Raw genomic sequence first — 26538 nt, 5'->3', positions numbered from 1 at the left:
CAAACCCTTTAAGCACTATAGGACATCATTTGTAGAAGATCCATCAATAATGATATATGTGACAGCAAGTATAGCACAATATAGAGAAATGACATAAGGGAAGTAGAAAGGGCTATAGCTCAATATTATATTACATATGAAATTGTAAAAGCTACAGAAAGCACCTACCCTCTCGCTTTCTATTGCTTTTTATTTGGCCTCTCACTCTAATTGATGGTTTCCCTAACTAATAAAGAGCTACACAAGGTCAAAAGGGTAGAAACAAATCTAGGTATTATAGGACACATTACTCAAAGATTAGGTTTCTGTGGCAAAAAAACACGTTTCATTTGACAGTGGTTTGTCTTGCAATGGATATAAAAACTAGGGGCTGTGGGGATGTGGGCACTGCACCAAGAGGTTTGAATTTGGACATTGCAAGAAGAAACTGTCCACAATACAGACCAGGAAAAGATTTAAGACCCAGCATGCCATGTATCTGTGATTTCAGGTAAATACATTTTTAAATTTAGTTTATAAAATTCAATGATTCCTAAAGGAGGATGAGATAGGAAACTGAAGATTAGCCTAAAAACCACCTTCAAAGCGATTTAGAAAAAAAATGCATGGGGCCTCATGTTTTACACCTAGTAAAGAGAAGCATTTCAATATCAATATTTCATATTAAAACCATGATCTCACAGGTAACATTTACATTTTTTGCAACATTTGCTTTTCAAAGTGCTCATATCCACATGTTCTTTCCTATAGCCTTGAACCTAGTAATTTGCTAAACTACTCATTATTTGAACTTTATCAATCACTTTCTAGCCTTGCAACCATTAGTTTAAGTTAGCTTTCTCAATTTCATGCACATTTCCACCCCTTCTCAAACATCCCAGGAGCAAAAATGCATAAATGTTAATTGATGGTTTGCCCCAGGAGTCACTTTGGTTTTGGCATCTAGAGAGGTCGGGGAACTCCTTGTTTAGCTCCCCAGGCCACTCTTATGTATAGGACAGCCTGTGTCTCTTAGGGGCACAGGGTGACCAAGGAGCCCAGTTTGACCCGCCCTCACCAGACACCCAATACAACCACAGCAGACTTAGCATTTCTTTTTTCCCTGTTACCTGGGTCTTATATGTGTGATTTGTGTTTAAAGAATTTAGCTGCTCCTTTACCTGGGACAGTAATATTTATGAACAATATCCCTCAAGAAATATATGAAGATGGATTCGTGTAACATTTTCAGGCTGCTTGTAGGAGACCATTGTGGGGTTTGTTTTGTGTTTATTGTTAAGTGGCTGTATCCCATTGCTCCATTGTTTGTCTGCCTTGGGAGCAAACTATTAGGGGATGTATGTGTTTATGTGGATTATCTTATGGGTCAATGAAATCATTGTCAGCTATAAGTTGCTGGGGGGGGGGGGGGGGGGGTTTCCAACAGCCTACCTGCTGATAAGACTGTCTACTGTTGAATAGTTTGAATGTACCTATGTCTCATGTTACTTTATGTACAATTTACCCCGCCCATTGTTATTATATAAAGATTGTCCCCCGACTGTATGTCTCTTTGTACCTGTGTTTCAATAAACAGTCACACATCTTACCACCCTACACTGAGTTATGGCTTGTGACTGGGTGGGCTAAGGGATCTTGGATCATGCTGGTACCGGGTAGACATGGGCGCCGTCAATAAATTTGTTTTGTTTCCTTCTGTAACAGTTCGTATTAGAATTAATTCATACTTTGTAATTCGTATCCGAAATTCAATTTCGATTCGTACGAAATACAAATTGTTGTTAGGTTCGTTAACTTTTCTACGAACGTTCTTTACTATGAATTTAAAGGCAAAAATATATATACCTCAATATGACAGTCAATGCTAATGGAAGTTTGGTTTTTATCCAAAATACGAAATTCCGTTGAAGAATTTCCGATCTCAAATACAAATTTTCGTTAGATGCGTTCACTTTTCAGTCCAATTTAGTTACTACAAAAACAACATGTGACTTGGTTGACCAATCTGATGTTTTCTTCTGCTGCTGAGGCCTACAGGGCAGGCCCGATCATGTGACTTCCCTTTGTGGGTTAGTTAGTGCAGTGGAGCAGATCACACGATTATTTGTCTGTGCATCTGAGCGAATATCTTTGCAATCCTTAGTTTTTCATTGTTCATTTCTGTTGTAGTTTGCCAGTTTATCATCTGTTAGGCCGCGTACACGCGCGGGGACTGGTCGCCCAACTTTGTCCGCTGAACAGTGTTTCGGCGGACAGTCCGCTCGTGTGTGGGCTTCAGCGGACAGTTTCAGCGGACAGTCTGACGAACAAAGTTTTTCGGAAATTCCGTAAAACTGTCCGCTGAAACTTGGTTTGAGCGGACAGTCCGCCCGTGTGTAGGCTTGTTCGTCAAACTAAGTTCCGCGCATGCTCAGAAAGGATTTACACGCCGAAGGTTGCATTGCAGTGTATAGGACATCGTATTTCTAGTCCCGTCGTACGTGCCGTTCACGTCATCGCGCAAGTTTCAGCGGACTGTTCGTTCGTCGTGTGTGGCCAAGTCCGTCCATGCTAATTTTGAGCGGACTGTCCGCTCAAACTGTTTGACGAACAAAGTTGGGCGAACAGTCCCCGCGTGTGTACGCGGCCTTAGTGTTTAGTTTCTGGTTTTATTCGTTTTTTGGTTGGTTTTGAGAGAGATTTTTTTTTTTTTGTACATTTGGTGATTTTGGTGTTAGTTTGCTGCAATCAAAATCATATTTTTTTTGTCTACATTTTTCTAACTTTTAAAGGAAAAATGATCAGCAAACAAGGCCAAAAAGCAGTAAGAGTGCTGCTGGGAGAGGGAGAGCCATGAGCTGTGTACATGAGCAGCAGGTGGGACGTTCTGTCTCTGCGCCCTCTGAGCTCAGCTCACCTCCCATAAAGCTGAGGCAAATGGGAGTAAAGACTGCTGGTGGTAAAGAGCCTGGCAAACAGCAGACATTTGCACGTCACCAGCTGTTCCAGGATTTACCTCCTAGAACCAGCAGTAAAGTTCATAGCAAAAGTGGCGCTACCACCTCTGCCACTGCTTCTGGTAGCATGCTGCCCATTGGTACCTTTTATGGAAGAGGGCAGGCCAAAGGGGTTCCCAGTGCACATACATTTGTGCAGCCAAAGCTGGAGATCCTGGCCATGCAGCAGGAAACATGTCAAGCGGCCGAGGCTCATGATGATGTCACCACCACCATTGCTGCCAGTGCCATCACCATCAGCACTACAGGGAGCTTAGCAGTGGTCAGCAAGGAGACAGAGTTTACTGCTTATAATGATCACTGTTCCCTTGGCAATGTGAAAGAGGTGGAAGCAGGCTTTCCTGACATTGTTGTAGACAAATTTAATTTCCAGCCCTCTACCCATGTTGGCACCACCGACAGCCCAGAAAGTCGCCACTACTTTTCTCTCCTGAAAAGACCCCTGCCCAAGTGCTTTCTAAGCCTCCAGCATCAGAATGGGCCAATGCAACCATTAGGCCTCAATCCATCACAGCACCCAAAATACCTGGGATGTTCAGGTCTCTTTCTCCTGCTCCTGCCGAACCTCAGAAAGAGAGTGTGACCACTGCAGTGGAAGGGATTCCATCATGCAATGTCATTGGTGGTGGCTGCCGTTCCAGCATTTGGCAGCATTTTAAAAGAATTGGTGTCGGTCAGAAGGCCAAATGAAATCACTGTGGCAGGGAGGTCAGCCAGGGCCGAGACATAGGGTATCTCAGTAATAGTGGCATGAACCAGCACATGCGTGTGCACCACCATGCAGTGCTGTTAGGGGAGAAAAGTATTATGGCCACTCCCCCAAACACCAAAAGGGGAACCAATAGTGGCACCGCCACAGCCACCATGAGTGCCAGCACCACCAGCCAGTATAAGGCAGAAAATTTCCACCCGCATCCAATTCATACCAGCCAGGCCACCCTGGAAGATTTTGGTGGCTTTCAGAGTAAGGGTATGTCTCAGGCGCAGGTACGTAAAATAACACGCCTGATTGGCCAGCTTATTGCAGTTGGAGGAGCACCTTTCAACATGGTGGAAGGTGAGCCCTTCAAGCAATTGATGCAGGCTGTTGCACCACAGTACCGTGTGCCATCACGTAAGACCTTCAGCCAAACTGTGGTGCCAGCCTTATACAGGTCTTGTGTCGGGGTGCTCAAGGAGGAGATTGGAAGGGCAGGTGGACAGGCAGTGCACCTAACCACTGACCTGTGGAGTACGTGTAGTGCCCAGCATGCCTTCCTGTCCCTGATGGCACATTGATGGCAGGCCAAGGTGTTCCATGATGTAGTTCAAACATCTGGATCCTCGTCAGCAGTTGACAAACAGGGGTACCGTTCCTTCCTCCTGCACGCTGAGGTACTTGATGAAAAGCACACAGTGCAAAACATCCTGCAAGCCCTGCAGAAAATGTTGTTGCAGTGGTTTGGACAGGCAGACAGCAACTACCGGATTGGCTATGTTGTCACTGATGGAGGCAGCAACATGGTCAAGGCTGTAAGGGATGGCAGCTTTGTGGATGTGAGCTGCTCAGCCCACCTTCTCCACCAGGTGGTAACTGACAGTTTTCGGTTGAAGGAGACCATTTCTGGTGGCGACGGAAGGCTGTCCAAAGTGGTGGACTCTTGTCGGAAGATGGCTGGCCACTTCCATCGGAGTGTGAGAGACAGCCATCTCCTCAGGGTGGAACAGAGGAAGGCAGGCCTTCCAGAACAGTGCTTAAAACAGGATGTGGTGACTAGGTGGAATTCAACCCTAGCAATGCTGGACCACATCCTTGAGCAGCAGAAGGCTCTCCATGCCATGGCCTGTGATCATAACATTGGCATAGAGAGACCTTTGGGCAGGGAGGACTGGGCTATAATTGGGCAGATTGTGGCAGTCCTCAAACCTTTCCTCTCTGTCATAGAAAACCTAATGCCAGCATTGGTCATGTGCTCCCACTCTTCAACCACCTTCAGAGCAAATTGGAGCGGTTCAAGTCGGCTGAGGAACCTTTGCCTGGTGGTGGCCCTCAGCCAGATGTGTTGGTTCTGCTAAACACATTTCTGATGGAGTTGGGCAGGCGCACGAAGGAGTTGACCGCCTCTTGCCCAGAAATGATGCTGGCTGCCATGTGTGACCCTCGCATCAAGGGCAAAATGGCTGTGCAGTGTAGTGCTCTGACAACATGGTGGGACAGACTAATCGACAGGTGCGTCAGAGGGAAAGGCAGATGGTAAGGCTGGGAGAGGAGGAAGAGGAGGAAGAAGATATTGAAGACCCCCTCTCCCATGCATCATCTAGTGAAGTTGTTAGGTTCGTTAACTTTTCTCTCTTCCTGCCAGTGGAGCATCTGATGTCTTGGCTGAGGCACTTGACACCCTAATGGGAACCTCCAGCATAGTGCGCCCCAAGAAACCCATATCAGCAAAGGAGGTTGTCATGTCCTATTTATCACCCCCACCAGTGCACCCCACCACAGATCCAATGTTTTTTTGGCAGGAGAAGAGCGAGGAGTGGCCTGCCCTCTCAGATATTGCCAAGGAGCTACTGTCCTGCCCTCCGAAAAGTGTCCAGAGTGAGCAGGTGTTTTCTGTGACGGGAAAGATCCCAGTTGTCCCCCCAGCTAATGGAGCAGTTAGCATTTTTGAAAATCAATTTGCCAAAGCTGGGGTACCCCTCCCTCACACTGAACATTCCTTGAACTGACTGTCTGCAGCAGAGATGCCCATTTGGTCTTAGTTGGTCCCTGTCCCTCCACATACCCCTATTTGCTTGTGACATCATCTGGGATGGACAAGAAGAGAGGAGGGGCCGCCAGGGAGCAGCAGAGAGAGAACTTATTACACACTCTTCCTGTGCTACTCTGCATGCTGGCTGGTAAACGCTGTGCCCTGATGTTCCCCAATGTGTCCCAATGTGCTCCGCCTCCAATATGCCCTGATGTGCCCTGATGTGCCACAATGTGCTCCAATATGCCCTGATGTGCCCCAATGTGCCCTGATATTCCCCAATGTGCCCGGATGTTCCCCAATGTGCTCCAATATGCCCTGATCTGCCCCAATATGCCCTGATGTGCCCCAATGTGCCCTGATGTGCTCCAATGTGCCCTGATGTGCCTTAATGTGCCCTGATGTGCCCCCACCATTCTTCTCATTTACACATATGACTGCTAGAACAGATAAAAAGACATTTAGGGAAATTTATCAAGATTGGAGCGAACAGAATCTGGAGCAGTTGCCTATGGCAACCAATCAGCTTCTCTTCAGTTTGTTCCCTTAAGATTTGAAAATGAAAGAGAGAAGCGGATTGTCTGCCATGCACCGCTGGTCCAGTTTTCGCCTGCTCCAGTTTCGATAGATCCCCCACACTGTTTGGGGTCACAGGGGATGTCCGGAGAGCACATGCGTGGTAACACCAAATAATTTCCAGTGACCCCCGCACATCCCCGGTGACCATGTACAGTGCGGGGGATCAAAACTAGAGCAGGCAAAAACTGGAGCAGCTGTGCATGGCAGCCATGTGCTCATTATGAGGGGCTCCCACCCTCCCTGTGCTGTGCTGACTTCCTCCTGGGGCTGTACCCCTGCTGTGCTCGGTATGTCAGCACAGCACAGGGATGGTGGAAGCCCCTCATAATGAGCACAGCAGGGGTACAGCCCCAGGAGGAAGTCAGCATAGGGATGGTGGGAGCCCCTCATAATAAGCATAATGAGTCGACGACGATGACTGATTCGAAATTTGTAAACAAAAGTTCGTATTTCATACAAAATTCGGACGCATGGCAATTCGTATTTCGGATCCTCACGAAAGTACGAATTTAGGGAAATTCGTACGAATTTGAGATTTGCACATGTCTAGTACCGGGCAGGGGAAGATTATACTGCGGACATACTCCTCTTGAGTATGGGTTCGTAACAGCCCCCTCCTGCCTTATCTTCCTCACCATCACTGCATATGAAGGCCGGTTGTAACGAGGAAAAAAAGACAATAAAAGAAGAACCAGGACAATCAAAAAAGTGTCTACTCACTGTGTTGTCAGTGGACAGGATGGAATATATGTTTACAGGGTTCTTGATGACTACATTTCCTGAAACAGATATGAAAACATAAGATTGAGTTAACATGAAGCGACACTCACATTTATTCAGTTAAAAACAGGCAATATAATGTAACAGAGTAACAGGCTCCAGCACCCAGATCAATATTGGTACACACCATCTGGCTCCCCTTTATGCCTGTATTTCTAATAGCTTGGCTGGTATTCTTTTATGCATTTTAACCACTATTCTGCACTATTGGAGATGGTTTCCTTTAGTCTGAGAGTTCTGTGGAGTCCTCCCAGCTCGAGAAGTTCTATCATTAGAGGAGACTTGTCCTGAGGTGAGCGAGTATTTCACCTGGTGAAGCACTCTTGTTATATGGTGGAGCACATATTGAAAAAGCAACACAAATATATTTTTTCATATGAAGACAAACTAGAGCACTTCATGGGTGGACTGTTGAGACTTTATTTATTTTGGTGTACACATTTTTCAACGCATCAATGTTTTTTAACAGATGTATAGCACAGAAGTTATTTTGATTACTTTTCTATGGCAGCCACTCTTTTCAGTTCTTTCAATTAAATGATTGTTTGATTGTTCACTATTGGGCAGCGTAATCACAATCTGTTCATGAAGTGCGACTTTGATGCCACTTTACACTCTATAGCAATTAAGTAGCATCAAAGCCGCATCAAAGTAGTGCAGAAAGCTTTATGTGTCCAAAGTCGCATGGCAGGGTAAGGGTTAGGAGCTAGTTTTAAATGTTGGCGTTAAGGGTTAGGGATAAATGTTAAGATTAGGGTTAATGGTTAGAGTTAAATGTTAGGGTTAGTGTCAATGTATTTTACATTCTACTTTCCTTTATTTACATTCTACTGTGAGACAGGATTTCCCTGCTGATAGCAGGGATGGGTCATTGGTTGTTAGGATGCTGGCGGGTGCCGGAGTCATTTATCCCTGCAACATTCATTACAAAACAAAACAGGAAAAAATTACCCTTGCCTGGTGTATTTCTTATTGGCATAGTGGATAAACTACTTTTAGGTGGGTTGAGGCTTGGTTTTCCAGTGTCCCACATGGTATTCCTTGGACTGGATAAATAGTTTGTTGGCTGAGAACAATTCTGAAAACAAAGTCAAATTGTATATACTATATTAATAAAGCCTGCAAAATAACAAGACAAACATGGTAAAGGTTAATGGATCCCTATGACATTCATTCAGAATTGAATCTAGTATGCAAAATAAGTACAGGATATTGTTGCTGGTGAATTAGTCATAAATTCTCATAATACACATTAATATCAACTTCATATTGACATGAAGCAGAATATGGAATAAACAAAATCCAACAATAGCTATATGGAATTACCACTTTAAAGGATTGGTTTAACCAAACGTGATAATTTAATTATGAGTGGAAATGGGTTAACCTACTATATCTTATATCTGCACAATTACTGACTGTGGAGAGTCCAAGGTCTGATCCCCAGCTGCTCAAGTTCTTAATAGGATAGTATTGGCATAGCCCCAAATCATCCACAATGGCTCAAAATCGATATGGTCCAGAAACACAAAAAGGTAAATAAAGCACTCGGACCAGATGGCTTACACTCATGGGTCAACAAAATGTGGAGCTCTGTTATTTCTAAGCCATTGTCTCTATTTTTTAGAAACTCTAATGACTGGTGTAGTGCCACTGGATTGGTGTAAGACAGATGTGGTGCTACAGTCAGGAGTTACTAAGATACTCAAAGGTTTACTAAATGACTACATAGAAGAGTTTTTGATAAAAAAAATGTAAGCAATAGACCGGATGGATTCATGAAAGTTCTCAAGCAAATCTGATTTTTTTTTTCATGATGAGAAGGCAAAAATGTAGACCGAAGGAGTAGCTGTGGACAGGGGTCAAGTCCTGGGGAAAAAAGTGTGGGAACTCCCACCCAAGATCCACTCCCCCACCCAAAAAAAAAAAAAAAAAAAAATGATACGCTCATATGCACGAACGCTTCAAAAGTGGTATTTTTCATCCAATTTTCGTATTGTGTGTATGAAGCTTAACTGTTAGTACATACAAAAAAAAACCAATCCTCAATAAACATAAATACGGTAATTCTCTGAATAATCAGCATTCATTCAATTGTGCTTCCATGCAAATGTGAACATCATGTTCTGATCTTTATTGGGGAATTTTATTTTGTATATGAGTGTTTATGTGGTGAGTTTACACTTTTCATTGAACAGAGTTTGGAAAACACAGGGTTAAACGGTCATAAATGAATTGCACATTATCTGGACAGAATGCTTGGGGAGATAGTGATGTGTTCCTGCTTAGGAGATGTATGTTAGCTTGGGGGGCTGCAAACTCTGCAGGGCTCCAACACACACTCACTACTATTCCAACCCTTCACATATTTCCACATAAACTTCCCTCCTGGCATTAACTTTGCCAGGTATTGTGCGCAGCTTACCACCCCAAACTGATGTTCCTCCCTCAGCTCGCCTCTCTCCCTGCATGTCCTGTGAGCAGAATAGCTGATCTACCAGTTAGCTAGACCTAGACCTGATCTACCCGTCAGCTAGACCTAGACCTGATCTACCCATCAGTTAGCTGTGATTGACAGGTAGATTGAAGTGGAAGCTGTCATGGGGCCCCCTACTGGCAAAGCCTGAATAGTCAGGTGTGCGGCACTTACTATTGCGAACTTTGTCGGCAGCTGCTGGTGTAGCACCTGCCACACAGCTCACATACTTCAAAGTCTTGCAGGACACAGCTGCTAATGGGAACCGAGTTCCTGTTGTGGAAAAAGTACAGGAACTCCGTTCCCACGCATTCCCGCAGGACTTGAGCCCTGGCTGTGAATATAGCATACTTAGATTTTGCAAAAGCATTTGACAACATCTCCCCCACAGCTAATATGTAAGTTAAAGTTTACAGGCTTAGTAAATTTTGTTTGTAAGTGGATAGAAAACTGTCTAAAAGTCCATAGAGTAGAGAGTAGTGATTATTCATTAATCGTTTGAAAAGTTATCACTGCTGTACCTCAAGGTTCAATGCTTGGACCCTTGCTTTTTAACATATTTATTCCGTGCACTACGTACCTGGGCAGCCAATGAGGTTTAATGTTGATAAATGTAAGTTATGTACTTGGGGGCTAAAAACACGCATAAATCAAACATAAGAGGGGGAGAACAGCTGACAATATCCCATCCAGTTCAACCTGTGTGGGTGTGTGTTCGTGTAGATAACCATTTCTTATATCCCTGTATATTGTGTTCGCTAAGATGCACGTCCTAGAGTCTTTTAAAACTATCAATACTTCCTGTTGACACCACCGATTGTATAAGAGAGTTCCACATCCTTACCGCCCTGCCAGTAAAAAACACCCTTGAGATTAAATCGCATCTATTTCAAACTCATTGTGTGGTCCCTTTACACTCCCTGAGATTGAATAGTTTCCTACCTATATTGGGATTACCATTGAGATATTTGTATATCGCTATCATATCTCCTCTCAAGCTTCTCTTCTCCACAGAGAATACATTTAGTGCTTGCAATCGTTCCTCGTTCGAGGTCATCTAGCCCCGCCTATTAATTTTGTTGCCCTTCTTTGAACTCTCTCCTGTTCCAGCACATCCTTTCTGAGGATTGGGGACCAGAACTGGACGGATTAAGCTAGATGTGGCCGAACCAAAGTTTTATAAAGTGGTGGAATGATTGTTTTATCTTTTTATCTCAGGAGTAAATACCTTTTTTTCTTCTTAGTTCGCCACATATCTATGGTGCAATTGTATGATCTCAAGCGCTTCTGACAGATTCTACCAGATTTCAATTTCCTTGCTATAAGTAGTCTGGCTGCCAATAAAATGTGAGTAACCATAATGCGCCAAGAGGGAGGAAATTTATCTATGCCGAGATTGAGAATTGCAAGACCAAGGTCTGGAGGTGTAAGGACACCTGTTATGGCAGAGATGAACAGGAAAACATTCCATCACAAGAGTTGCTTGCAGGTCCAAAATATGTGTAGAAGATGGCCAGTATCCCTGCAAACTCTCCAGCAAAGTGGGGAGGAGTTTGGAAGGAATTTAGCGATATGATGGGGAGTAAGATACCACCATAGTGCAATTTTTTGGGATAGTTCCCAGTGGGTAACGCAATGTGAGGATTAGGGATGAGCTTCGTGTTCGAGTCGAACATACGTTCGACTCGAACATCGGCTGTTCGCCCGTTCGGCGAATTCCGAACATTATGGGCCAAATTCGTGTGGCGCTCACGGCCCACAATGCACTGCGATGGCCCAGTGCATTGCTGGCTCATGATTGGCCAAGCATGCACTGTGACCCCGCATGCTTGGCCAATCACAGCGCTGGCAGCGAGGAGAGCCATGATTGGCCACAGGCAGGATGCCTGTGGCCAATCATAGTTTAGGCTGTGTAGAACACGCCCCACACTATATAAGGCCGCCAGCGTGGCGGCCTTGTATAATGTGTTGGCGTCTGAAGCAGTTAGTGGGTGTTCTGTGTACCTTCAACACAGTATACACCGATCGTTATCGGCCGATTTTTCGATCTTGCTCTTCTGCAGTGGTTGTTGTCTGCGTGCCCTGACCGCAGTATACACCGCAATATTCACCTCACCTATATAGCTAGCGATATATCTATCTTTTATAATAGAGCTTGCAGTCAGTGTTAGGAGCTTGTGCGTGCTGTCTGCATGCTCTGTACCCAGTACACACCGCTATATCCGCCTACATAGCTCTTCTTTATTTGAGCCATCTGCCATCTGCAGGAGTTATTGGAAGTTGTGTGTGCCTCCAGCACAGCACAGTATACATCTGTATTTACCCTTTATTGCTGGTGTTCTATAATAAAGGCATCTGCAGGAGTTAGTGGGTGTTGTGTGCCTCCAGCACAGTATACACCTGTATCTACCCTTTATTGCTGTTCTCTAATAGAGCCATGTGCAGGGCTTAGTGGGTGTTGTGTGCCTCCAGTACAGTATACCCCTTTATCTCTGGTGTTCTATAATAAAGGCATCTGCAGGAGTTAGTGGGTGTTGTGTGCCACCAGCACAATATACACCTGTATCTACCCTTTATTGCTGTTCTCTAATAGAGCCATCTGCAGGGCTTAGTGGGTGTTGTGTGCCTCCAGTACAGTATACCCCTTTATCTCTGGTGTTCTATAATAAAGGCATCTGCAGGAGTTAGTGGGTGTTGTGTGCCTCCAGCACAATATACACCTGTATCTACCCTTTATTGCTGTTCTCTAATAGAGCCATCTGCAGGGCTTAGTGGGTGTTGTGTGCCTCCAGTACAGTACACCCCTTTATCTACCCTTTATTTCTGGTGTTCTATAATAAAGGCATCTGCAGGAGTTAGTGAGTGTTGTGTGCCTCCAGCACAATATACACTACCCAACTGCTGTTTTACCCAACTCCCTTCAGGCCATTACCATGTCTGGAAGGCCAGCAAGGAGAAGCAGGCAGGCGCGAGCCGATAAATGAGGGCAAGCAGGCTCTGTGTCTAGAGACAACAGTGCTGGTCGTGGACGCGGTGCATTGTCATCAGCACGTGGCCATGGGACACGCTTGTCCTTCTTTTCAGCAGCTGGACATGCTGAGCCGCAACATGCCAATGACTTGGTAGAGTGGATGACCAAGCCCTCTTCATCCTCCTCATCCTCTCTCACCCAGTCTCAGGGTACTAGCAAAGCAGCTGCCAACGCATCGTCTTCCCTCGTCTCAATGTCATCATCAGTGACTCCTTCCCTAGACCCACCGTCCTCCTGAGGAGTCTCCTGAACTTTTGAGCACAGTGTTGGGTACATGCTCCAGGAGGATGCCCAGTGTTTTGTAGGCTCTGATGATGACACTCAGCTAGAGAAAGGCAGTAGCGTGAATGCAGAGAGAGGGGATGCTCAAGAAGGACAGCAATCTGGCAGTCATGTTCCACAAGCTGCAGCATATTGCCAGGTTTGCTACAGCGATGAAGAGGGAGGGGATGATGAGGGCACTGACTCCACGTGGGTGCCTGGTAGGAGAGAGGAGGAGGAAGAGGAGGAGGCACATGTCCAACGAGGCAGGATGCCCTCCGGGGGCCAGCTTAGGGGCAGCACACCGACTGAATCACACCGCAGAGCTCCATCTGTGCAGGGCGCTGCCTCTGCGCGTTACTCTAAAAGTTCTTTGTTGTGGGCCTTTTTTGAGACGAGTGCATCAGATCGCACCGCTGCTATTTGCAACATATGTCTCAAGCGTATCTCGCGTGGCCAAAACATCAGCCGCTTGGGAACCACATGCTTGACCAGACATATGTTGACCTGCCATGCAGCTCATTGGCAAGCGTACCTCAAAGACCCACACCAAAGAACAAAGCGGACCTCTTCTTGCTCCTCATCAGCTGGCATCTCCAACCCCACTAGACCTTCAGTCCTCTCTGAAACCTGCTCTGAGAGGAATGAAGGTGTAGAATTAGGTGTGTCACAGCCAAGTGCTTCCTGGCACTCTGCTAGCAGTACACCCACGTCCGATTATAGCAGGCAAATGTCCCTGCCCCAGCTGCTGGACCGGCGAAAGAAGTTCACTCCCAGCCATCCACATGCCCAGCGGTTGAATGATAGCTTGGCTAAATTGCTAGCACTTCAACTGCTGCCTTTTCAGTTGGTAGACTCGGCCCCCTTCCGTGAGTTTGTACAATGTGCGGTTCCTCAGTGGCAGGTCCCCAAGCTCCACTTTTTCTCACAGAAGGCGATTCCGGCTCTCTACCGGCATGTGGAAGGCAATGTCCTTGCCTCGCTGGACAGGGCAGTCAGCGGTAAGGTCATATTACCGCTGACTCATGGTCCAGCAGGCATGGACAGGGACGTTACCTGTCTTTCACGGCCCATTGGGTCACTCTTCTGGCAGCTGGGAAGGATGCAGGACAAGGTGCAGTAGTGTTGGAGGTTGTTCCGCCACCACGCCTCCAAAATGCTACTATTGGTTGTGACACACCTCTCTCCTCCACCCCCTCCTCTTTTTCTTCCTCCATGGCCTCTTCCAGTGCTCTGTCCTCAGAACCAGCAGTGCTCCGTAGGCGTTCCAGGGGCTACGCAAGTACGCAGGCAAAACGATGCCATGCCGTGCTTGCGCTGGTTTGTTTGGGGGACAGGAGCCACACTGGGGTGGATGTTTTTTCAGCTCTGCAGGGGCAGGCCGAGAGGTGGTTGACGCCATGCCAGCTTAAGCCAGGAATGGTGGTTTGCGACAATGGCACCAACCTCCTCTCCGCCCTCCGACAGGGACAACTGACCCATGTGCCCTGTGTAGCTCACGTCCTTAACCTGGTGGTGCAGCGGTTCTTGGGCAGGTACCCGGGCTTACGGGATGTCCTGAAGCAGGCCAGGAAAGTCTGTGTGCATTTCCGCCGATCATTTAATGCCTGTGCTCAGCTGGCTGAGCTCCAAAAGGAGTTGAACCTGCTCAAGAACCGCCTTATATGCGACATGCCCACCAGATGGAACTCAACGTTGGCCATGCTGCAGTGGCTGCACATGCAGCAGAGGGCCATCAATGAGTACCTGTGCGACTACGGCACCAGGACAGGGTCAGGGGAGCTCGGTTTTTTCTCACCACGCCAGTGGGGCATGATCAGGGATGCATGCACTGTCCTGTCACCGTTTGAGGAGGCCACAAGGATGGTGAGCAGTGACAGTGCATGCATCAGTGACACTGTACCTCTTGTCCACCTCTTGGAGCATACGCTGCATGGAATAATGGACAGGGCACTTGAGGCAGAACAGAGGCAGGAAGAGGAGGACTTCCTTGCCTCTAAAGGCCCCCTTTATTCAGACAGTGTTCCTGCTGTGCCACCCATCACACAGGAAGAGGATGAGGAGGAGGATGATTGTGTCAGCATGGAGGTGGAGGCTGGCACTCAGCATCAGCAGTAGCGGCAGCAGTCTTGTAGGGATGATTTACAGTCCCAAGAAACACGTGGACTTGTACGTGGCTGGGAGGAGGTAGCTGCGGATCATGTTGTCCTTAGTGACCCAGAGGACTCCGGACCGAATGCCTCAGCTAACCTACGCTGCATGGCCTCCCTGATCCTGCAAAGCCTGTGAAAGGATCCTCGTATTCTTCGGATCAAGGAGAGGGACCATTACTGGCTGGCCACTCTCTTTGATCCACGGTACAAGGGTAAGGTTGCTGACCTTATCTTGCCATCGCAGAGGGAGCAGAGGATGAGACATCTCCGGGAGGCCTTGCAGAAAGGTCTGTGCAACGCGTTTCCAGAGACTGGGAGGTTACAAACTCCTGGTCCTGGACAACGTGTTGCTGAGGCATCGGTCAGAAGGAGCGGTGGAGAAGGTGGCCGTCTGACTGATGCTTTCAGACAATTTTTTAGTCCGCAGCCCCAAGGTATGATCGGTTCCAGCAACCATCGCCAGCGTCTGATTTACATGGTGCAGAAATACCTAGGGGCAAGGTCAGACTTGGACACCTTTCCCACCGAAAATCCTCTGGCTTACTGGGTCTTGAGGATGGATCACTGGCCAGAGCTTGCACAGTATGCAATTGAGCTACTGGCCTGTCCTGCATCCAGCATTCTTTCGGAACGCACCTTCAGTGCTGCTCGTGGCTTTGTTACCGATCACAGGGTGCGCCTGTCCACCGAATCAGTTGATCGACTGACCTTCATCAAGATGAATCAGTCTTGGATCACCCACAGCTACCAAGCGCCTGAAGCTGATGTAACCGAATAATTTTTTTTGAAATATCACATCCCTTCAAGACTGCCTATGCTGATGCTGAGTGACTGTCCAGTTATGTTGATTGTCTATCCTCTTCCTCCTCCACTGATATGTTGGAAGAACATTTCTGGTTCTGGGTGATGCCATCAGCCCAATTTTTCTGCCCCTGTTTAACAGGGGGGGTTAATTACAATTTTTGATGCAATGCTTTGCAGCAGGGCCAATTCCTGCACTAAAACTAGAGTATATGGGAGAGGTTGCAGTGTCGTGGCACCAGCACCAGTGCCTAAGGCCCAATTTTTCTGCCCCTGTTTAACAGGGACATGTAATTACAATTCTTGATATAATATTTCACAGGAGGGCCCGTTCCTGTGCCCACCCAGAGTAACTGTGAGGACTTATAGTGTTGTGTCACCAGCACCACAACCACCAAAGGTCAATTTTTCTACCACTGTTCAACAATGGCATGTAATTACAATTCTTGATATAATCGTTCACAGCAGGATGCTCCAGCGCCCACCAAGAGTCACTTTGAGGGCTTACAATGTTGTGGCAAAACCAACACCTTGTTCCGCCATTTCTGCAGAGCATATAGGGCAGGCCCCTACTTTCAAACATCCAACTTACAAACATCTCCTACTTGCAAACGGAAGGAGACAACAGCAAATGAGATGAAAAAAGATGGACGACAAAACAAATTATACAGGGGTGATAACCCTTCCCTATGTTTTTCAAAAAGCTTAAAAATAGTTTTTTTGACTGGAGCTATACTTTAAAAATGTACCAGTTGAAAATTACAAACAGATTCAACTTAACACAACAAACCTACACAGTCCCTGTCTTGTTTGCACCGCCTGTATACTGCTGTTCTGAGTATATAGGGCCTGGGGGCCACACGCATTTCCTTTTTTTAATATGGATACGGGGTTCCCCTTAATATGCGTACAAGACCCAAAGGGGCTGGTAATGGGCAGGGAGGGCTACCCATGCCATTTTTCTCAATGATTTTCAACCATATTGCAGGAACCAGATATAAGATTAAAACCGCAAGCAGTTTTAAATGATGTTATTTCCGTTTAATGTCATTTTGTGCAGGGACTGTTCTAAACACGGAAAACACATGGCACTTCACATGCATACCACAGACACCCCCCAGGCATGATATTTAAAGGAATATTTCACTTTTTTTTCACTTTAATCGTCATTAAAATCAGTGCTCCCGCCAAAACGGCCATTTTTAAAAACATTTTAGGCATTGACCCATGTCCCCTGGGGCAGGAGCCAGGTCCCCAAACCCTTTTTAGGACAGTATCTTGCATATTAGCCGTTAAAATTAGCACTTTTAATTTCGAACGTTCGAGTCCCATAGACTTCAATGGGGTTCTAAAGTTCGTACGAATTTGGGGTCCGTTCGAAAGTTCTGGTGCGAACCGAACCGGGGGGTGTTCGGCTCATCCCTAGTGAGAATATATAAATTGAACTGAGGGCAAGAGTCCATTGAGCAGGGGTATAAGATCTATCAATATCTACTTCCCATTTTTGATAAGGGGACAACTTAGGCTCTGCCTTTGGGTGTCATGCTTGTGGTTGTCAGAGTCATGCTATGCCTCATGGGATTTGTAGTTCTGCAACAGCTGGAGGTCCGCTAATTGCATATCCCTGCTGTAGAGTGAACAGAGTTCCTGTCTCTGGGAGGACCTGAGAAAATGGCATATTTGGAGCTATTGGTAGATGTAGGAGGGTGAAAGATAGTAAATCCCTTTTTTAATGCATGCTAATATTCTGCTGATATTGCTTGCCGCAGCTTGACAATGCATGCTATTGCTCAGTCTGTCATCTACTAGGATGCCCAGATTCTTCTCCATCCTGGAATCTCCCAGAGCATCTCCCTCTAGTAAGTAGCTGCATTACTTTACATTTTTCTAGTTGCCCGCTCCATTCATTTATTGAGATCCTTTTGTAAGGTTTCTATATCTTGCTGTAATATTATTGCCCTACTAATTTTTGTGTCATCGGCAAACACTGAGATTGAGCTATTTATCCCATCCTCTATATTATATCATAAATTAAACAGAATTGGTCCAAGGACAGAGCCTTGGGGTGCCCCACTTACCACTTTGGACCATTCTGAGTACATGTTATTTAACACCACTCTTGGATGCACCCCTGTAGCCAGTTTTTTTATCCAAGAACAATCCCTATGGTCCATGCCTATAGTGTTTGTGAGGCACTGTATCAAATGCTTTTTTTAAATCCAGATACATCACATAAACAGACCTAACTTTGTCCAGGTGGCAGCTCACTTCCTCGTAAAAGGCTAACAGGTTGGTTTGGCAAGAATGACCTTTTGTAAACCCATGCTGATTACTACTAATGATACGGTTTTCATCAGCAAACTGGACACCAGCTTCTGTAAGCCATAAGGTTATATCCTGTGACATGTTACTAACAATACAGTCGTGGTTGTTATACCCCTCCTTTTCCTGTGTAAAAACTGAGGAGAAGAAAGCATTTATTACAAGTTCCCCTCATCCCCCTTTATTGGGCCAATGTGCCCTGACCTTGCTTTTTTACTGTTTATATATTTAAAGAATTTCTTTGCATTTTTCTTCCTCTTCTCACAATGTGTCTCTCGTGCTCTATCTTAGCCATCCCGGTTGCGTTATTACACTTCTTGTTGCATTCCTTGTAGTGTTTGAATGCTGACAATGACCCATCTGCTTTATATTTTTTAAAGGCCTATTTTGTGTCCTTAATAGGACTTTTTATGTTACAGTTTAGCCATCCAGGTTTAACCTTTGTTCTTCTATATTTATTGCCCAATGGAATGCACTCAGCGATACCTAATGTTCCCAAAACACTCCCATTTTTCTTCTCCGTTTAATGTATCTAAGATTTGGTCCCATTTAATATGTTGCAATATTGAGTGCAGTTTTGAAAAATTGGCTCGCCTGAAATTTAGTGTTCTTGTACTATCCTTTGCCTCCTTTTCTTATGATTTATGCTGAATGTGATCACCCTAGATCTCAAGTTGTCCCATATGTTCACATCTGTGATAAGATCTGAGTCATTTGTAATTAATAGATCTAGTACTGCATCATTTCTAGTGGGGGAATTCATCAGTTGGGGCAGGAAGTTCTCCTGTAGGACATTTTAGAAATGATGGGCCTTTCATTAGTAATCTTAGTGCAGACTTTTGGGAAAATCAATGAGCCAATCACGCAAGCAGGAAATTATGTTTCTGGGTGGCGTTCTGTACACATTCTGTGTACAGAACACCTTCAGGTAGCCATATTGCATTGCACTTTACAGAAAATTATGGAGCTGCAGATTGAAAAGGAAAGGTAATTTTTTAATAACATTCAATTACAATATGACTTGAGTACAATTATATATGTTATATACATGTTATTCCTAATATATATATATATATATATATATATATATATTTTACACAAAGTATCTCACAAAAATGCGTACACCCCTCACATTTTGGTAAATATTTTATTCTACCTTTTCATGTGACAACACTGAAGAAATGACACTTTGCTACAATGTAAAGCAGTGAGTGTACAGCTTGTATAAGCCCTTGTACACACGGTCGGAGATTCTGACAACCAAATCCGCCGGATTTTGTCCGACGGATCTTGTCCGAAACTGTTGCATACACACAGTCGGACAAAGTTGTCGGAAAATCCGATTGTTCGGAACGTGATGACGTAATTTCGTTACGATGGGACTACGTTCAGGCTAGTAGCCAATAGCTTTGATGTAGGAATTTGATCTGAGCATGCGTGGCACTTTGTCCGATCGGAATTCTCTACACATGATCGGAGTATGTCCGATCGGAGCATTTTGTCGGAAAATATTTCCGGAAAGTTGGAAAATTTGGTCTGACGGATATTCTGACGGAAACAGTCTGTTGCAGACCACACACGCTCCGACCGGACACATTCCTTCAGAATCTCTGATCGTGTGTACAAGGGCTAACAGTGTAAATTTGCTGTCCCTTCAAAATAACTCAACACACAGCCATTAATGTCTAAACCGCTGGCAGCAAAAGTGAGTACATCACTAAGTGAAAATGTCCAAATTGGGCCCAATTAGCCATTTCCCTCCCCGGTGTCAACATGGCATCTCATGGCAAAGAACTCTCTGAGGATCTGAAAAAAAAAAGAAGAATGGTTTCTCTATATAAAGATGGTCTAGGCCAGGGATATGCAATTAGTGGACCTCCAGCTGTTGCAAAACTACAAGTCCCATCATGCCTCTACCTCTGTGTGTCATGCTTGTGGCTGTCAGAGTCTTGCTATGCCTCATGGGAATTGTAATTCTGCAACAACTGGAGGTCCGCTAATTGCATTTCCCTGGCCTGGGCTATAAAAATTTTGTCAAGACCTTTAAACTGAGCTTCAGCACTGTGGCCAAGACCATACAGTAGTTTAACAGGACAGGCCTTGCCATGGTCGACCAAAGAAGTTGAGTCTATATGCACTGCGTCATATCCAGAGGTTGTCTTTGAAAGATAGAAGTATGAGTGCTGCCAACATTGCTGCAAAGGTTGTAGAGGTGGGGGGGGCAGCCTGTCAGTGCTCAGACCATACGCTATACACTGAATAAAATTGGTCTGCATGGCTATCGTCCCAGAAGGAAATCTCTTCTAAAGATGATGCACAAGAAAGCCCACAAACAGTTTGCTAAAGACAAGTAGACTAAGGACATGAATTACTGGAACCATATCCTGTGGTCTGATGAGACCAAGATAAACTTATTTAGTTCAGTTGGTGTCAAGCGTGTGGTGGCAACCAAATGAGGAGTACAAAGACAAGTGTGTCTTGCCTACAGTCAAGTATGGTGGTGGGAGTGTCATGGTCTGGGGCTACATGAGTGCTGCCAGCACTGGGGAGCTACAGTTCATTGAGGGAACCATGAATGCCAACATGTATTGTGACATACTGAAGCAGGATATGATCCCCTGCCTTGGAAGTCTGGCTGTATTCCAACATGATAACCACCCAAAACACACCTCCAAGATGACCACTGCCTTGCTAAAGAAGCTGAGGGTAAAGGTGATGAACTGGCAAAGCATGTCTCATGACCTAAACCCTATTGAGCACCTGTGGGGCATCCTCAAATGGAAAGTGGAGGAGCGCAAGGTCTCTAACATCCACCAGCTCCATGATATCCTCATGGAGGAGTGGAAGAGGACTCCAGTGGCAACCTGTGAAGCTCTGGTGAACTCCATGCCCAAGAGGGTTACGGCAGTGCTGGAAAATAATGGTGGCCACACAAAATATTGACACTTTGGGCCCAATTTGGACATTTTCACTTAGGGGTATACTCACTTCTGTTGCCAACGGTTTAGACATTAATGGCTGTGTGTTGAGTTATTTTGAGGGGACAGCAAATTTACACTGTTATACAAGCTGTACACTGTTGTGGAAATTTTATTATATAAAATTTATGTGGACATTTTATTCTAGGATGTTTGTTTTATAGATTGTCATCTGTCTCCCTGTGTCTGATTTAATAGAGGAGCGCTCTAGCAGAGTGCACTTGGGTTGAACTGAGACCAGCGGTAAAAAAAGGTCAGTATGAAAACCTTGTCATGGGATTTGAGACATGTTCTCTGCGTCCGTGGATGTTTGTTGGTTTGTAGGTACCAAGCACAATGCGCTGGGCTTTTTGCCTTCAAATGACTATGCACATTAGAGAAGCGAATTCCGCATAACGAAAGAAACCTTTTACATCTCTCTTGTGGACTATGCTATCCCTTTTTGGATACATATCTGTTTTTATAAGAGGACATTGATATCTGCCTTGTCGGTGTACTTGTACTGTATATTGACAACAGCAGTAGCAATGTCCCCGCAGATTGTCTCAAGCCTATAAGAACCAGTAGAATGATCTTACTACATACTGGTTACTCTGAGCAGTATTGAGTGGGAGATCTGTGCTGACTAAGATGGGGCTTGTGCACTTCCTTCCCATTTCCCTCCTGTGAGTGCCCTTCCCTTTAGTGTTTGTCATTTTCTGTGATGTAATTTTGTATTGAGGAAGTGATTGGCTATTGTGGCCAATCACGTCCTGTTTGTCATTCTTTTGTTTCCGATAAATAAAAAGCCCAAGGGTCTGTGCTTCAGAGACAGACGCTTGAGATTCCAGCTCAAAGAAGCATTGTTCCTGATTCAACCTGGGGCTACTGAAGTACTTCATATTCCTTGTACCAAAGAGCTTGATACAAGGGATTGTTTTGTGCTTTGTGTGCATTTAGATGCTGGAAGTGCACATTTTGGCGTGGTGTGGATTTGCGTACAAAGCACAAGGGAATTTTTCCACGACAACACTTACTACTTTACATGGTAGCAAAGTGTAATTTCTTCAGTGTTTGGACATTTTGCCTTAGGGGTTTACCCACTTTTGTTGCCAGCGGTTTAGACATTAATGGCTGTGTGTTGAGTTATTTTGAGGGGACAGCAAATTTACACGGTTACACAAGCTGTACACTCACTACTTTACATTGTAGCAAAGTGTAATTTCTTCAGTGTTGTCACATGAAAAAATATAATAAAATATTTACAAAAATGTGAGGGGTGTACTCACTTTTGTGAGATACTATGTATATATATATATATATATATATATATATTTATTTATTGTTTTCTTCTTTTTTTATGAAAATGGAGTTACCCTTTAAGTTAATATAGTCTGAGATTGCAGTCAGACATCAGACAGACATTAAACAAACAAAAAGATATTGATCTCATTTTTTGTTTCCTGCAGTGGTGAAGGTGAGAACTCTATGTTACTACAGAAAAGCACCATATAAGTAGGGGATTTCCATTTTTATAAATCCCTGAAAAGCAATGTATAATACAACATATGCGTGCATATGTTTTTTCTCTTTTTTTTTTTCCTTTACTTTGTCTGTAATATAACCTTTTTTTTAAAAATTTTTTTTTTTAGTTAGGTCAGTATGAAATATTATTAGTGCAAAACTCTGCTGCTCTTTCTGCACTTCTATGCAGTGGTTTTCTTTGAATAGCTTCAAAAACATATGCTATGTATAGAACTAAAAAGCAGTTCATATTGCGCACAATGGTTGAATGAATCGGGGAAGGGACAATTTTCTTCCCTCTTTGCTTGCAGACACAGACTAGTATAATTTTCCCTTTCACAATGTCACAGAGTAAATAGGGATGTCACTGTTTATTAGAAATCTGAGCATTCTCTGCAACTAAGGGACATATTGTAAGGTGAAAAATGTAACATTCACTGTACCGTCCCTGAACAAATACTGCATTTGTAATATACCATATTATATATAGATATATTTTCATATTCACCAGAATAATCACCATTTACCAACTTTTTAAATCTTATCATTGTAATGACAGCAACCTTACATTAGCTACAATATCTGCTTGTATCAGGGGTTTATACAAGCAGTGAGTGTCCACATCACAATTCAACTTTAAACTAGCCTCATTAGCTTTATTACACTTGCCAGGTAAAAATTAAAACATTATCATCATTTCCAGTGATATATAATGTAGCACTAACCCCCGAAGGAGCTGCTGGTTATTTTTGGGTTTACCGTTACCTTCTGTTCTCCTTGTTGCACGTCTAGGGGATGTCCTGTGGTAGATGGCCCAGTAACTTGAGACTGACAATAGATCCACTTGAATGTATTTTATTTGCAAAACTCAGACAATTAAACAATGATTCAACTTGGGATCAGAGGGTTGGAAACGAAGTTCAGGTACTCTTAGTAGAGATGGCGTTGCGGTTCGCCCGGCGCTCAGTTCGCAGCGAATTTTGCTCGTTTGCGATTCGCCAAACCGGCGGACTTTTGGCGCTGTTCGCGGCGGCCATATTTGTTTACATTGTGAAGAGCTTCAACCCATGACACATCCATCATGGGGTACAGGACAGCCAATCGAGACATTTCAGCACATGGACACACCCCCTACCTTATAAAAAGTGCTGATCTGGCGGCCATCTAAAATTCCGTCTTTTGTCAGTGTAGGGAAAGGATGCTGTGTGGAGCAGGGACAGTCAGTCTAATAACTAGCTAGCTAATTAGCTATTACTATTAGGTCCACAAAAGTCCTTTTAAGGACTGGTATAGGTGTACAGTATATAGGGTTGTTATACACCTATAATATACTTTCTTTCAAATATAGAAAGTATATTATGGTGCCCTGCTGTGCTGCTGAGTGCTGACCGATTCTGCAGCTGTCTTTTATCAGTGTAGGGACTGAGGGACAGTTTCATGTTTGGAGCAGGGACAGTCTGCAAATCACTAGCTACTAGGTCCACAAAGGTCCTTTTAAGGACTAGTATAGGTGTACAGTATATAGGGTTGTACACGTATAATATACTGTCTTTCAAATATAGAAAGCATATTATACTTGACTGCTGTGCTGCTGAGCTGAGTGCTGACCGATTCTGCAGCTGTCTTTTATCAGTGTAGGGACTGAGGGACAGTTTGGTGTTTGGAGCAGGGAAAGTCTGCAAATCACTAGCTATTAGGTCCACAAAGGTCCTTTTATAGGTGTACAGTATATAGGGTTATGCTTTCAAATATAGAAAGCATATTATAGTGCACTGCATGCAGTGCTACTGACCGATTCTGCAGCTGTCGTTTCTCAGTGTAGGGAGGGACAGTTTGGTTTTTGGAGCAGGGACAGTCTGCAGTTCACTAGCTACTAGCTAGCTACTATTAGGTCCACAAAGGTCCTTTTAAGGACTTGTATAGGTGTACTATTTGGTGTGCAGTATATAGGGGAGTAATACACGTATAAAATACTTGCACGTATAGAAAGCATAGTATAGTGCATTTCCACTGAGCAGCATTGTGACTGCTGAGCGGTTCTGCAGCAATACTACAAAGAGTGACAAACGCAATTAGAAAAAAGTATTATAACTGGTGTGATAGACCAGTGGCCCCCCAAAAACGACAGATTGAAGCGGGGTGTTATATACTATCTTCCACATATACTACACTTCTCTAGAGACTTTTGTCACAGGGTCATTTAAAAAATGACAGGCAGAGGAAGGCCCTTCCGCGGGGGGGGGGGGGGGGGGGGGGTAGGGGTAGGGCAGGGAGGCTTGACCCAAAGTGGCAAATTGCAGAAGGTGCATTTGATTACGTCAAAGGACGCACCAGACTTGGTTGAGTGGCTCACTCAGCCTTACTCTTCTGCACCCTCCTCATCCTCTCGATCTGTCCCCTCTTCTTCACTCTCTGCTGTGTGCACCACCAAAGACACTACCACCAGCACCACCACCATATACCCTCCGCTTGAGTCACAGGAATTATTTTCCGTTCCATCACAAGACATTGCCGATGCGCAGCCACTCTTGGCATTGGATCAGGAAGAGCAGGTAGCAACAACCGCCACTCAGCAGTCTGACGACAGTACCCAGATCAGCCCAAGGAGGAGGTTGGTCCCCGGTGTTGCTGCCTACTCCGAGATCTCTAATTAAAGCGGTGGGGAAGGTGACGTCGATGATGACGTGTCTAGTGATGTCACGTGGGTGCCCACAAGAGAGGAAGAGGAGGGGAGTTCAGAGGGAGATATGGACCAGCAGATAGGTAGGAGAAGCAGGCGGAACTTAGATTGCACAGGAGGGACAAACCAGACTGCCAATGTAACAGGAGCGAGGCATCAACCATGTGCGGTCACATCTGGCGCTCCCAGGACGTTGGCACATGGCTCCGCAGTGTGGGCTTTTTTTAACGTGTCCGCGGCTGACAATAGTGTTGCCATCTGCAGCCTTTGCAGTCAACGTATAAGTCGTGGTAAGCCCAACACTCACCTAGGGACGACCGCCTTAAGAAGGCACATGAGCTGCCATCACCAAGCCCAGTGGGAGCAACGGAACCCACAAAGCCACACTCCAGGCTCTCACCATCCAGCCTCATCTTCTACTTCTCCTTCTCCTCTCTCCTCACAATTGTCCTCCACTCCACCTTCCATCATGCCGTCCTCACGTTTTTCTGGAAAAAGGCAGGCTTCCGTGGGCCAAATGTTCGAGCCTAAAAAAATGATGACGCCGGATAACCCTCTTGCCCAACGGTTGACTTGTCAGAACTGATAGCCCACCAACTACTGCCATATAAACTGGTGGACTCAGAGGCCTTTCGAAAATTTGTGGCCATTGGAACACCACAATGGAAGGTCCCGGGAAGGAAGTATTTCTCACAGAAGGGCAACCCAGAGCTATATGGCCATGTTCAGTGGCAAGTGAATGTATCTCTGACACACAGTATCGGTGCTAAGATACATCTGACCACAGACACGTGGTCTAGCAAACACGGGCAGGGAAGGTATATAACTTTTACTGTATACTGGGTGAACCTTCTGACGGCCAAACATGTAACCTGTGGCACCCGTGTAGATTTGGTTTTACCGCCACGGATTGCATGCAGGCCTGGCTCTTCTTCTCCTCCTCTTACTCCATCATCCTCCCTCTCCTCCTCGGCTGACTCCTCCTTTTCCGCTGCTAGCATCTCTTCTGCTGCGCCACCCAAGATCCCCAGAACCTATTCGACATGCCAGGTCAGATGTTGCCATGCTGTGCTGCATCTGTTGTGCCTGGAAGCTAAGAGCCACACTGGCCCTGCACTCCTTTCAGGTTTGCGTTCACAGGCAAATCAGTGGCTAACACCGCTCAATTTGACAGTTGGTAAAGTGGTGTGTGACAATGGTGCCAATCTGCTTAGGACATTGAAACGGCAAAATTACACATGCATGGCAT

At 45.2% G+C, this 26538-nt stretch overlaps 1 protein-coding gene across 4 annotated transcripts in view; it reads right to left on the bottom strand.

Annotated features, from left to right (window-relative positions):
* Positions 1–26538, bottom strand: part of ADGRD2 (adhesion G protein-coupled receptor D2) — a 930084-nt gene that overhangs the window by 216441 nt on the left and 687105 nt on the right. For all 4 annotated transcript variants that reach the window (XM_077478839.1, XM_077478840.1, XM_077478842.1 and 1 more), the window contains 2 exons: positions 8036–8162; positions 7025–7083 (listed from right to left, as the gene is read on the bottom strand). In XM_077478839.1, coding sequence (XP_077334965.1) covers positions 7025–7083; positions 8036–8162 — 186 coding nt within the window. The remainder of the gene's footprint in view (positions 1–7024; positions 7084–8035; positions 8163–26538) is intronic.

This window comes from Lithobates pipiens, unplaced genomic scaffold (assembly GCF_037356315.1).
Source record: "Lithobates pipiens isolate NorthernLeopardFrog02 unplaced genomic scaffold, aLitPip1_a1.2 Scaffold_1, whole genome shotgun sequence".
Taxonomy (NCBI): Eukaryota; Metazoa; Chordata; class Amphibia; order Anura; family Ranidae; genus Lithobates; species Lithobates pipiens.
The sequence above is the reverse complement of the archived record's forward strand: the minus strand, read 5'-3'. Positions and strand labels throughout refer to the sequence as shown.